We start from the raw sequence: 13,553 nt of genomic DNA, 5'->3' as shown, positions 1-13,553 counted from the left end.
TTTGAACACCGCCCAGGCCGCCGGAGGAGGCATTTAGAGGAGTATTTAAAAAATGAGACGCTTGCTCTTCTGTCAATAGACTAAATGTTAAACATCAACTAATGTGAAATCAAAATGTAAATCATAGTTGATTGGTTAAAACAGCTTCTTTTACTGATCTCATGTAAATTCTATTCATAGAAAGAGGCATGAATTCAATGATAACACATTTTAATGTCATATTAATTGATGTTTTACATGTAGTGTTGTTCGTATAAAATTTAAATGCTTCTCTGGGAAAATGGACCAAAAATATTGATGACATCATCTTGCTTGCAGGAGTGTATACAAATTTTTGTCAATTTGACACACCCACCCTCGATGACAACAACTTCCTGTTTCAATCAGGAATATGTCAACATGGGAAGGAAAACTGCTCGTCAAGCCATTTCATTGGATGTTAATGTACAAGTCATAATCACTCTAAATCATTTGAGGAAAACTAACCCTCTCACCGTATGTTCAGAAAAGCAGGAGATGATTAAATCGCAGGTGACACAATTGGTGTACAAATGATTCTATTCATTTCCAACATTATCTAAATTTGAACTATGCAACAACACACTGCAAAGTTACACAGTTATTAGAAAAATAATGGTTCATAGAAAGTAACACTTATTTTAAGAAGTCTCAGTGGCACCATCTTCTTGTTGTTAATGGAAATTCTCAAAAGTGCTCATACAATATTACTAATTAGTCATTTATTTGGTGACTGAATATAGTTCTCCTAGAATAAGCAGAGCTAAGTGTCTTGATCAAGGAAACAATGGTGAAAGTTCATGGGTTTGAACCTACAACCTTTCAGCTACCAGCCCAGATCTTTAACCATTAGGCTATACTGTATGTACCACCCCAGATAAGGTGCTTAATTGCACACTGTTTTTAAATAAGCGGTTTCACTGTTATTGGAGAATTTTGTTTTGTGACCTTTGTTGAAACACATAAAGTGCATCCCAAAATCGCACACTTCTGCACTATGCTACATCATTTTGTAGAGTAAGTAATGTGAATAGGATGACTTGAATGCTTTACCTTCATATCACACTCTATGAATATATCCTTTATTTGAATTGTTAAACTAAACAGCTATATTCTTTTCTTCAACTAAATTATTGTTGTAACAGACTTATTCAGGAAACATTTCAGTGATATTAATAATTTTGCCTATATGCAAAATTATGCATTTGGTATGCAAGGAGTTCGTAGTATGATACTTAAAAACATAAAACAAATAGATTTTTTTTTTATTATGTTTTTGTAGAATGGACTGTGTTTAAGTTTTAGTCAGTTTTAAAAAAAACATTTTCAAAAAAGAATATTTTCAAAAATAATGCTATATTTTTTTATTTATCAATTAACTTCATACAAAGTACAATAAACATAAATAAATTAATATTTGGTGTGACCACCCCTATGCCTTTAACAGCATAAATGCTTCTGGGTACAATTGCATTTTTTTTTTGTTTTTTTTTGTTTTTTTTTTTGCAGGTTAGTTAGGTTGTTGTCTGATATGTTCTTCCAAGCATCTTGGCTATGTATTTAGTCTCAATTCTTAGTCTCTGCATGTAAGCCCAAACTGACTTAATGATGTCGAGATCATTCAAGCATCTGTTGCAGGACTCCTTTCTCTACTTTTCTATTTTCTATTCTTTTCACAAAAGGAATATTTGGAAATATAAAATTTCCTATTGACACACTAAAGCTGAAGATATAAAATAACTGTCTTAAGACAAATGTTTTTGTGAAACATCTAATATGCCTAAGGCTTTTGCACAATATTGTAGCTAATCATGTGCAGTATCTGAATGATACATTTAATTTATAAATGATGTCTGTGTCATACAGGTGGCGTTTTGGAATCTGAGTATTTCAAATTGTTGAGTGGAGGAAAACCTTCCAGAAAGTGCGGCATTACGACCAGCGGCAACCATCTTTTCTTCAGTGAGGACGGACTGCGAATGCTGGAGACCTTGGATTTGGACCTGTCTAATGCTAGGTATTCAAGTCAAGTCATTTTTATTTGTATAGCGCTTTGTGAAACCTTGGGAGAAACCAGACTCAGTTGGGGGAGCCAGGTCTCCTCTGGTTATACAGCATGAACATAATGCCAATATTAATTAGCTATGTGTAATACAAGTGATGTATTCATCGAAGTGATATAACTTTTTGGTAGACTGTTTAAAACTTAAGAGTAATGTTTGAACTGTAAGTTGAATGATTAAGTGTTTTGAAATCCATTCCAAGCTAACTGCAGTGGTGCAGGTAGATGCAATGTTCTTTGGACTTTAGTTGGCAGTAATTTATTGTCTATGTACAGTGATCCTTTTTAAGAGACTGAAGTGATGCAAACAGTGGTCAGTGAAGTATACAACATATACCCTCAACATAGTCAGTATTGTTGAGTAGACAGCAGACACATTTTTACTCAATTTGTAATGCCTCTTTTGATATTATTATAATAAGCACATAAAAGCGTATCTCTGTCAATCAACAGGTTTATTCAGTTCTTCCTGCGGCTGGGCTGCGGTAAAAGCTCTCCTGATCCACGCTCACAGCCTGTGCTCCTGCAGTTCTCTGTGGATGGTGGGCTAAACTGGGCTCTTCTTCAGGAATTCCTGTACAGCAACAGCAGTAACCAGGCTCACCTGGTGGCGCTGGAGATCCCTCTCAGAGCACGTACTGCAGCGACAATTGTGCGCTGGTGGCAACCGTCCGAGAACGGCCACTTCCACAGTCCCTGGGTTATTGATAAAGTAAAGAGCTGCTACACCAAGACACACTGATCTTACTGTAATACACTGATTAGTACAGTATATTAAATGCTCTAAATTACAGATAATTATTGGTGCACATAGTGCTTTGCAAAGGTCATCAGCAGTGCATCCCAGAGGCATTAAAAATTAACAGCAGTGATATTTTTATAATTTCTACAAAATGAAACTCTAAATTAATTATTTTGATTTTGACATTGGTTTCTGTTGTGAATATTGGCAATTAATTTGTTATATCTTTTATCTTGAAGTATCTCCTTATGAGTATGTCTGCTTCATATCAGAGCATTTCAACAAGTACATGGGCACAGAATTAGACTAGTAAGAATCCCTAGCTTTCTATGCCGTGTCTGCAGGGCTTGATACTTCTGCTTACTGATAATTGATCCAGCTGTTCCTAATGGAACATCCAAACATTTTGTTTCTACCTCTTTCCAAATGTATTCATTTGCTCTTCTCTGTGTTACTACTTTGGAAATGCTCTTTCGTCTTTATTTTTACTACTTTACCTAAATTCACAATTGAATATTGATACTTTAATTCTAAGGCTTTTATTCAAAAGTCTGATAGTTAGACACAAAGTTATCATCGAAAACTAACTTCAGTGGAGGATTTGAAATTTACAGAGCAAATTGTTTTCTGAAATAGTTTTGCATTCTCTTGCAATTATTTCGTTTTCGCTTGCAATACTTTTTTCTGTCACTTACAAAATTTAACCATGATCTTACTACAGTAACCATATTTGAAATATGGTATTTGTAGTAAAACCATAGTTACCACAAATATTACCATGTTTTTACTACAGTAACCATTATTTAACCATGATATTCATGTTAAAACCGTAAGAATAATACAGGAAAACCAAAACTATAGTAATAAAATTCTAAATCATTATGCCAAAAAAGCATGCAAGTGGTCACGTGGTCTGAAGCCTGTATAAAATCACAGCAATTTATTGGCTGATTGTTCTTAAGCGACTTAGGAGCTACGTTATGGGCTCCTTATAAGCGCCTGCTCCAGCGGCATCACTCAAATTCTCTGCAAGAGACACAAGCCTGCTATGCAGCTGTGACATTCCCTTGCAAACCGCACACCTCATAAGCACTCAAAATTGTGTCAACAAGCCATTTCCATTTCTGCTCTGCTAAACCTCCTCCAGATCTGCTCGACCGTCTGAGGATGTAATGTCCATTCTCCAGGTCTGAAACCCTATCTGGACAAGAGATCCACCCTTAAATTCAGGTGACCTGGGACGTGTATGGCTCGGATAAACAGGACATTGTCCTGTGCCCATAGAAGAGTGTGATGTGCCAACCTCAGCATATGCACCAACATCCTGACTGTTGATGTAAGACACCACCATTCTGTTGTCTGTGCGGATGAGGACATGACTGCCTCGAATCTCCAGAAGGAAAAATCTCAGTGCTAACAGCACCATAAATATCTTCAGACAATATAAGTGCCATTCTAGTCACTGGCCTGTCCACACTCTGTAAGCTGGACAACCTTACGTACACAGAGCCCCAGCCCACAGAGGAGGCATCCATGGTCAGCACTTTGCAGGAACAAACCTGTTTCAACGGAATGCCTGACATCAGAAAGCGGGCCCATTTCCGTGGAAACAGAGCTTGGCAACATCCACACGTCACTTTGAAGGGACGATACGCATGCCTCAGCGGGTGAAGTAAAACTTTTTCATAAAATACTGGAAAGGCCTTGCATGCAACATGCCCAGAGGAATGAAAGTGGATTCTGATCATAAGCCCCATCAGTCTTTGAAACATTCTTGCAGGGAGATCTCTCTGAACATTGCCAGACACCGGCGTAGTGACTGAAAGCGAGCTGGAGAAAGGTAAGTCCTACTCCACATCTAGAACCAGAGTCTGTTGCCTTGGCAACAGTACACTCTTGTCTATGATGACTCGCAGCCCTAAATTGTCTAAATGGCTGAGAATGACATTTCTGTATTGGGTAGGCAAACTCTCTGAGAGGGCTAAAACCAACCAATAGTTGAGATCGTTAAAAATGTGGATGCCTTGGAACCTCAAAGGGGCCAGAGCTGCATCAATGCATTTCGTGAACGTGTGTGGTGCCAAAGCAAGTCTGAGCGGAAGGACACGGAACTGGTACTCTTTGCTCCCAATAGCAAACCTGAGAAAACACCTGTGCTTCAGCGCAATCTGAATGTGAAAATAAGAATCCTTCAATCTATTTTAACGACCCAGTCCCCCAGCTGAACTTGTTACATTATCTCTTTTTGCATCAGCATCAGAATCTCTTCTATTGCCCCTTTCTGCAAGAGATAATTAATTTCCTGAATTAAGTACGGGGCTATCTGAACAGAAACTACTGTAGGAATTACACCATTCACCATCAGAAGTTGCAAGGGCAGACTGAGCTAAACTGGGGAACACTGAGAACTGATTGGCCACTAAACTGGTCCCAGCATGTACAATCGGGTAAAAGCATTTGGTGCTTGTGACAAAATGCTTTTGCGCAATGGATAGAGTTATGCATGCCCCATGATGCTCAGTCAAGGGGGCAGAGGGGAGATTTTATGTTGAGAATGCTCAACACTTGGTCTCCAGTGAGATTCATAGGGGGAGACTGAGACACACATTAATTTCCAAGCATTTTAGGTGTTATGAACAGCAAACTTGACTCAATAATGTCCGAAGGGCAGACAAGGGAGTGACGGGAGCATTTAAACAGCCCGATTTCATCCCCTAAATGGGGACTCACCCTCCAATTCACAATGAACATGCCAGATGGGCTTCGGTTGGCCAGAAGACTATGGTCATCTGAACGCCACCAATCCTATTGCCAAATGCTCGCATGAGATGCAAACGTGCAGGGGGAAAGAGTTTGTTAACCTCAATTCATAGAAGGAGGCACTTAGCCCTTGTCCATCACCCTTACAAGCAAAGCATCACCATGACTGACTCGTTCACCAGAGAGAAATCCATGCCGCCATCGAAAAATGGGCAGAGAGAGCAGTCAATGTCACTTCTCCCGCAAGGGCAAAAAGTGTTGAAACACCTTTCCATCTCCTGATAGAGCCCCGAATGAATAGTTGATTCTTCCGACCTCTTTGCTCCCTTCACTGGGATTCCCTATCTCATGCGGGAGCTCATTCGCCTCTAGACCTTTGAAAAGAAGAGAGAGAAAGAGAGGCCAAGGCCACAATTCCAAACTGCCTCATCCATGTGTGTCCTCTCAGAATGACACAGAGAAAGACAATGGGGAAAAGGGCCCATCTACCATCCAACGACGAATCCTCTTATCCAGTTTTTCCTAATGGCACTCCATCTTCTTAAGCTCAGAGTCGAAATCCCCAATGGCTCCGAGCTGAAGCTTTCTCATGGCGAGAAAATGGCGAGCCTTCGATGAAGTGCCGTTGTGTCTGTCAGTCCGTTGCAATGCGGGACACCACATAGGAAATTTGCTCTTTAGGTTATGCAGCTTCCATCGATGTCCCTACGTGTTGCCACTCAAAAGGGATAATTTAATCCTCGCTTCGGTGTGAGTCGCTAGAACAAACATGGGCTGTGAAAAAATCTGTGCACTTGAAGTGAAGAAAATCTGAGTGATGATGATTGAGCCAGCGCTTAGGCCAATGACGTAGCCCCTTAGGGGTGTTGCTTAAGTGCCAGCAGCCAATAAATTGACATTGTTATATAAGGGCTTTAAACCATGTGAACATTTGCATCATCCCCCATTGCATCAGCCGACGCAGCATTGAGTGATCTTCAAAAAGAAACTGTAGTAACCATGTTTTTGGCAGACTGATTATGATTTTTATTACCATGGGTTTGGATTTTCTGTGTAATTACTATGGTTTTACTATGAATATGATGGTTTAAATATAGTTACTCTAGTAATCCCAAGGTAAATTTAGTGGTAATGGCTTTACTACAAATTCCATAGTTGAACTATAGTAACTGTAGTAAAACATGTGATAAATTATCATGAGCAATAGATAAAGGTATTGCAAGGGAACCCAAAATAATTGCAAGTAAATGCAAAACTTATTCCAAGGAAATGTGTACTATTGCAAGGGAACGCTTACGTTTTTGTAAGGGAACGCAAGACTTTTGCAAGGGAACGTGAAAATATATCAGAAAATAAATTCCCTCCCTTTCCTCTAATGGGCTTCGTAGTAATCCATTCAAATGACAGAAGAAATTCAGAGGTCTAAGTAATTTTGTAAGCACTGTATATATATATATTGATCAACTTATAATAAGGTATGATAAGTAGTTGTTTTCCTTTCAGAACTCAAATGACTTTGGATTTGTATTTGAGAAGTGTATTGTCTACATGTGATCTCTCTGTGTGTGTAGTTGGTTGTGGGTGGCAGTGCTAGTGGTTGGGGACCATTAGAAGATGACTTCTCATCCATAAATGGCCGCTCATGGCTGCTGCACCCCGGTGGCACACGAATGCCAGTGTGCGGCTCTGATGGTGAAGCTTTCGCCTTCATTGAGAAGTCAAGCACCCGCTACGGAATCACCACAGACATCAGTCTGGGCTCAGACGCTTTCATCCAGTTTGATTTCTCTGCATCCTGCTCCGTCACCTCCTCCTGCTATAGTACGTCCTGCCATCATGCATGTCTATCTCTTTCATGTCACCAGCAGACATTGTGTTTTTTAGATACTTGTCTCGAGGCTACCTAACTAGTGTGTGTGTGTGTGCGTGTGTGTGTGCGTGTGTGTGTGCGTGTGCGTGCAGCGGTGGAGCTCGAGTACTCTTTGGATCTGGGTCTAACATGGCTTCCACTGGTGAGAGATTGTTTACCCACGAGTCCAGACTGCTCTTCATACACACTGCAGAGGCTGCTGGTGTCAGACACTTACAACAAGTGGGGAAGAGTCACTTTACCCATACCACACTATGCCAGGTAAACGCACACAAACACACACAAAATGAACAAATTCTAAAATAATAACATTTGAATGTATTGAACTGTATTTAATTTCTTAGATCCACAGCTACACGGTTCCGTTGGTTCCAGCCAGCCCCGTTTGATAAGCAGCAGACATGGGCTCTGGATAACCTCTACATTGGTGATGGCTGTCCTGACATGTGCTCCGGACGTGGCCGCTGCAGACAGAGCTCCTGTGTGTAAGTCAATGTTATGTTCAGGAGATAAAGCCTGTCAAAGCAGAACATCTTCTCTGTTTCTCATAGCTCTTCTCACACAGATGTGATCCTGAGTGGGGTGGGGAGTTCTGCGATGAACCGCTGGTCTCTCTGCCTGTGCAGCTGAAGGACAGTTTCAGTCGAGCTCCAGCACTCAATCACTGGCACCTGCTCACTGGCGGCAAAATCAGCACTGTGTGTGGCGCCGTGGCCTCAGGATCCGCCCTGCACTTCAGCGGGGTAAAATATCCATCACCCTCAGTGTTTAACTCACACTCACCAAAGTGTTTATCCAAACTAGAAAATTCTGTCATCATTTATTAACCCTTGTGTCAATTCAAGCCTAAAAGGAATTACAAACTAAGAGTTAAAGGAATAGTTCACCCAAAAAAGAAAATTCTCTCATCATTTACTCACCACCAGATGTGAGTTTCTTTCTTCAGCAGAACACAAATGAAGATTTTTAGAAGAATTTCTCAGCTCCATACAATGCAAAAATCACACAAGTCAGCATAAAAGTAATCCACAAGACTCCAGTGGTTAAATCAATGTCTCTAGAAGCTATTTGATAGGTGTGGGTGATAAACAGATCAAAATTAAGTCCAATTTTGCTCTAAATTATCCTCCCTGCTCAGTCAGCCTCTACTTCTTGTGTTTTTGGTGATTCACATTCTTCATCCATATCAACCCCTACTGGGCAGATGAAGATTGACTTAAATATTGATCTGTTTCTCACCCACACCTTTCATATTGCTTCAGAAAATATGGATTTAACCACTGGAGTCATATGGATTACTTTTATACTGCCTTTATATGATTTTTGAAGCTTCAAAAGTTTGGCACCCATTCACTTGCACTGTATGGACCTACAGAGCTGATATTCTTCTAAAAATCTTGATTTGTGTTTTTCAGAAGATAGAAAGTCATACACATCTGGGATGACATGAGGGTGAGTAAATAATGAGAGAAGTTTCATTTTTGGGTGAACTATTCCTTTAATATGATGAAGCACTGTTGGCAAAAACCTCCTGAAGATTCAGTCGTAGTACTCTTGAGGATTGCGGCATATTTTCCCTTATGATTTTTTTTAATTAGCTCCATCTATTTTTTATTCTCTCTTTATGAGAATTTGGTCCCTGCTGTCTGTTACTGTAGGGTTGCAGGTCTCAGTGGACTGTGTGCTTCATAATGATGCACAAAAGCTCAATTTTACTTTCATCCAAGCATGAAATCGCCCTTTAAATTTTATGTCTCTCACATGCCTCTGAGCAAACTACAGCTGACACAATATATATGAGTTTTTCAACAAAAGTTTCCATCTTACCTCCTTTCCATTAAAAATCATTGGTTGCAGTGAAATGATGAAAAGTTTTGTGCTGGTTTAGCTGGTGGACCAAAATTGCAATGTTGTTCACATGTGAAATGTAGCTGATGAAGCTGGTCAACCAGTATTTTTTTTAGTCATGCTGGTTAACCAAGGAAGTCTTCCTGTTTAGCTAGTCAAAATGCCTTGTTGAAACAGCATCCCGTTTTGTGAACCACCATTCATAATGCAACATATGCTTCTGACCAGTTATGCTGTTTTCAGCATAGCGTCTGTCCGCCCATCTCTTCCCAGCTTATTTTAAACAAATGTTACAGTGTACATGGCAGTACTGTTTCAGTGCTGTTTGTTCTAGCATTGATAAAGTTCATCAACTGAATTTTTTTTATGTCAGCTGCTAATGTTTGTGTCTTGTGCAGAGCTGCTCTCGTCAGCTGGTGACGGTGGATTTGAATCTGACCAGTGCTGAATTCATCCAGTTCTACTTTATGTACGGCTGTATGATCTCGCCCAGCAATCGCAATCAGGGTGTGCTGCTGGAGTTCAGTGTAAATGCCGGTATCAGCTGGAACCTCCTGACAGAGATATTCTATGACCAATACAGCAAACCAGAGTATGTCTTTCCAAATGTTATAGTCTTCCTGTCTGTTTGTGCTCCTCTGTGTTTCATTTCTAAAGATCAGCTAGTTATATCTGATCTTTGCTTTGAAAAATCCAATATCTTGCAGATCATTGTTTGCATCATGTCCACGGGAATTTGCCATTGAATAATACTCAAAAGTAGGGCTTAAATGAACACCTGATGGAAATATGCTTTCCATCTGACGCACGCATCTGCATGGGGCAAATGAAGCATGGTATACGCTAACCACCACAGCATGCACCAGCGTGCTCCAGAGATAGGATTGTCAGAAATTATGAGACAAAATATCCAAGTGTGGAGGCAAGGAACAGATTATTACATAAACACAGAGCTGGTGGAATGTCAAAGGTACCTGGCACCAACTGCAGTGTGGAGATGGAGAGTGTGTTAGTAGGCTTGTGTGTGTAGTGGAAGTGTAAAGCGTAGATCCACAAGGAATCCTCTGAAGAGTAGTGTGTTCGTAGGTTTGTGTGCGTCGTGGTAGTGTGCGGAACACAGTGCAGTGAGGTAATTGCTGAGGGAAGCTCAGGAGAAGCATCGAGGAAGAGAGGCAACAGGCTGGAAGGTAACCACAATCCAGGCGCACACAGTGCAGACTGGCAACCAATACAGAGAACAAGATACAGGACTGACTACGGCAGAGGGAGAGAGTGGTAAGTAACAGGACTCAAACAAAAATATAGCGACAAACACAAAACAGGGTGAGATAGATATAGGCAAGGAACTAAGAGTGATCAGGTGCCGCTCGCTCGCAGCAAGTTGGAATGATCAGCGTTCCCATGGAAACAATCAAGGTTCCCACGGTAACGCTGATTACGCAAGCCAACGACACCTGAATCAATCCAGGAAACATGTAAACACAAACTGGAACAAACCAGCGGATTCACCGAGACTGTGACAGAATCCCCCCGCAGGGACGCCTCCTGGCGTACCCAGAAGAGGTACCATGATGAAGATGGAACCGATCGATGAGGGTGCGGTCCAGAATGTCCTGAGCTGGGTCCCAGCATCTCTCTTCAGGACCATAATCCTCCCAGTCTACCAGGTACTGAACCCCTCTGCCCCTGTGTCTGAGGTCAAGTAACGTTTAATGGAATAAGCCGGGGCACCCTCCACCAGGTGAGGCGGAGTGGACACGACTGAGGAAAGGGGGCAATTTGAGACAGACCGCCACTGGGCTAATGACCTTAGTGATAGGAAAAGAAGGCCCGATGAATTTGGGCCCCAGCCTAAGAGAGGTGAGTCAGAGAGGAATGTCTTTAGTAGACAACCAGACCTTCTGCCCGCAGACTTAAGCTAGAGGTTTAGACCGGTGGTGGTCTGCAGACTTCTTAATGTGAGCACCAGTCGGGAGGAGAGCTTCTCTGGCTATCTGCCAGGTGCGACGGAACCATTGAATAAAGGCGCACGGGTGCACCTTCCCATCCGAGGAAGAGCGCTGTGACAGAACAGCACCGACCTCCGATGCATCCTCCTCCACCACAAACTGACATGAAGGGTTGGAATTACTAAGAATGGGAGCAGAGGTAAACTTTTCTTTCAATTTAGAAAGCACAGCTTCTGCCCACGAGAACCAACAAAACCTGGTACGGGTGGAGGTGAGATCTGTCAGGGGTGCGGCAGCTGACTGAAATTTGCAAACCCCAGAAACCTTTGCAAGGACTTGTGGGAATCTGGGGTTGGCCAATCAGAAACTGCTCTTACCTTAACAGGGTCCATGCGCACTTCCTCGGACAAGACAATGAAACCCGGGAACAGAACCGATTGCACATGAAAAGTACACTTCTCCAACTTAACGAACAGTCAGTTCTCTAGCAGTCGCTGAAGCACCTGCCTGACATGCTGGACATGGTCCTTGATATTCTGGGAGAAGATCAGAATATAATCTAGGTAAACCAAAACAAATCGATCAACCATGTCCCGAAGCACATCATACAGGAACCCCTGGAAGACAGCGGGGGAATTGACCAATCCGAATGGCAGGACCGAATATTCAAAGTGCCCCCTATGGGTGTTAAAAGCTGTCTTCCACTCATTCTCCTTCCTGATCCGAATCAGGTGATAAGCATTGTGTAGGTCCAACTTCGTAAAGATGGACGCCCCCTGCAAAAGTTAGAGAGCTGAAGACATCAATGGCAAAGGATAGCGATTCTTCACTGTGATGTCATTCATCCCCCAATAATCAATACAGGGCCTAAGAGAGCTGTCCTTCTTCTCCATGAAGAAGAACCCTGCCCCTGCAGGGGAAGAGGAAGAGCAGATGCCTGAGAATCAGTAATATACTTATTCATGGCCTCCCTCTCGGGAGCAGAGTGCGAATACAACCGACCTCGTGGAGGAGAAGTCCCAGGGAGCAGATCGATTGCGCAATTCTATGGGCGATGAGGAGAAAGGATCGCGGCGCAGGAATGACTGATCTCCGCCCCCAAATCATGGTATGCCACAGGTACACAGGATAAATCTGCTGGTTCATTCTGATAGACACACAAGACTGGACAGGAGAGACAGCAGAGTTAAGACAGTGATGAGGAAGCGAGGCAACAGGCTGGAAGGTAACCACAATCCAGATGCATGCAGACTGGCAACCAATACAGAGAGCAAGATAGAGGACTGACTAGGGCAGAGGGAGAGAGTGGTAAGTAACAGGACTAAAACAACAATTGAGCGATGAACACAAAACAGAGTGAGGTAGATATAGGCAGGGAATTAATAATGATCAGGTGCCACTCTGATCAGCATTCCCATGGAAACAATCAAGGTTCCCACAGCAACGCTGATTACGCGAGCCAGCGACACCTGAATCAGTCGAGGAAACATGTAAATACAAACTGGAACAAACCAGCAGACTCACTGAGACCGTGACAAGGATAGCACAGAGTGGATCACTAACAGGATTCAACCAGGTTTCTCTCATTATTGCAACACAGACCACAAAACTTATGCAACCCATTTGAATTCTACACAGATTGATCTACAATACAGAGCTTTGGAGGAAGCCAGATATCTCAAATGGTCAGACAGCCTCAACATTATAAACAGCACTGATGAGGAAGACAACACTGTGCCATGCATAAATTACAAGACTTTTCAAGTTGCACTTGATCACCCTTTCAAAAATGTTCATGTTTTTTTTGTTTTTTGTTTTTTGGGGGGGGGGAGGTTAATGCAGTAAAACTAACTGGTATTATGACAGAAAGGTTATAGATTCATATTAAATATATTAGGGTGAATCTTAATTTTTATTACTGTGAAAGTTTTAGTTAAAGTTTATAATACTATTAATATTTTTTGAGAAAGTCTGTCAACATTGACCTAACCACAGTAATAAATTGAATGGTGTTAACTGTGGTTGTGGCCTTCTTATTACAAATGCAACTGTTAAACAATGGTAAACATTCATAAGGGCAAAAACAATTTATAATTAGGGTTTAAATTCTGGTCTTCCTGGAATTATGGACAAATTATTGACAAAGTTTTCCTACTGTTCTGTCCTTCTCTTGTTCTAACTGGCCATGTTTGGCTTCAGATATCCCAAGAGATTATTTAATTATTAGGCATGTGTACTGCTAAACTCATTCTCGATCAAATAAAATTTCCTAACAAATGCATGCAGTCTCCAGTTACCTTTATC

General features: G+C 41.6%; 1 protein-coding gene across 2 annotated transcripts in view; it reads left to right on the top strand.

Annotated features, from left to right (window-relative positions):
• reln (reelin) overlaps window positions 1–13,553 on the top strand; it is a 238,129-nt gene that overhangs the window by 207,733 nt on the left and 16,843 nt on the right. For both annotated transcript variants that reach the window (XM_051656669.1, XM_051656668.1), the window contains exons 43-49: window positions 1,885–2,035; window positions 2,534–2,792; window positions 7,154–7,403; window positions 7,545–7,713; window positions 7,797–7,937; window positions 8,018–8,195; window positions 9,699–9,892. In XM_051656669.1, coding sequence (XP_051512629.1) covers window positions 1,885–2,035; window positions 2,534–2,792; window positions 7,154–7,403; window positions 7,545–7,713; window positions 7,797–7,937; window positions 8,018–8,195; window positions 9,699–9,892 — 1,342 coding nt within the window. The remainder of the gene's footprint in view (window positions 1–1,884; window positions 2,036–2,533; window positions 2,793–7,153; window positions 7,404–7,544; window positions 7,714–7,796; window positions 7,938–8,017; window positions 8,196–9,698; window positions 9,893–13,553) is intronic.

Source organism: Myxocyprinus asiaticus, chromosome 26 (genome assembly GCF_019703515.2).
Source record: "Myxocyprinus asiaticus isolate MX2 ecotype Aquarium Trade chromosome 26, UBuf_Myxa_2, whole genome shotgun sequence".
Classification (NCBI taxonomy): domain Eukaryota; kingdom Metazoa; phylum Chordata; class Actinopteri; order Cypriniformes; family Catostomidae; genus Myxocyprinus; species Myxocyprinus asiaticus.
The sequence above is the reverse complement of the archived record's forward strand: the minus strand, read 5'-3'. Positions and strand labels throughout refer to the sequence as shown.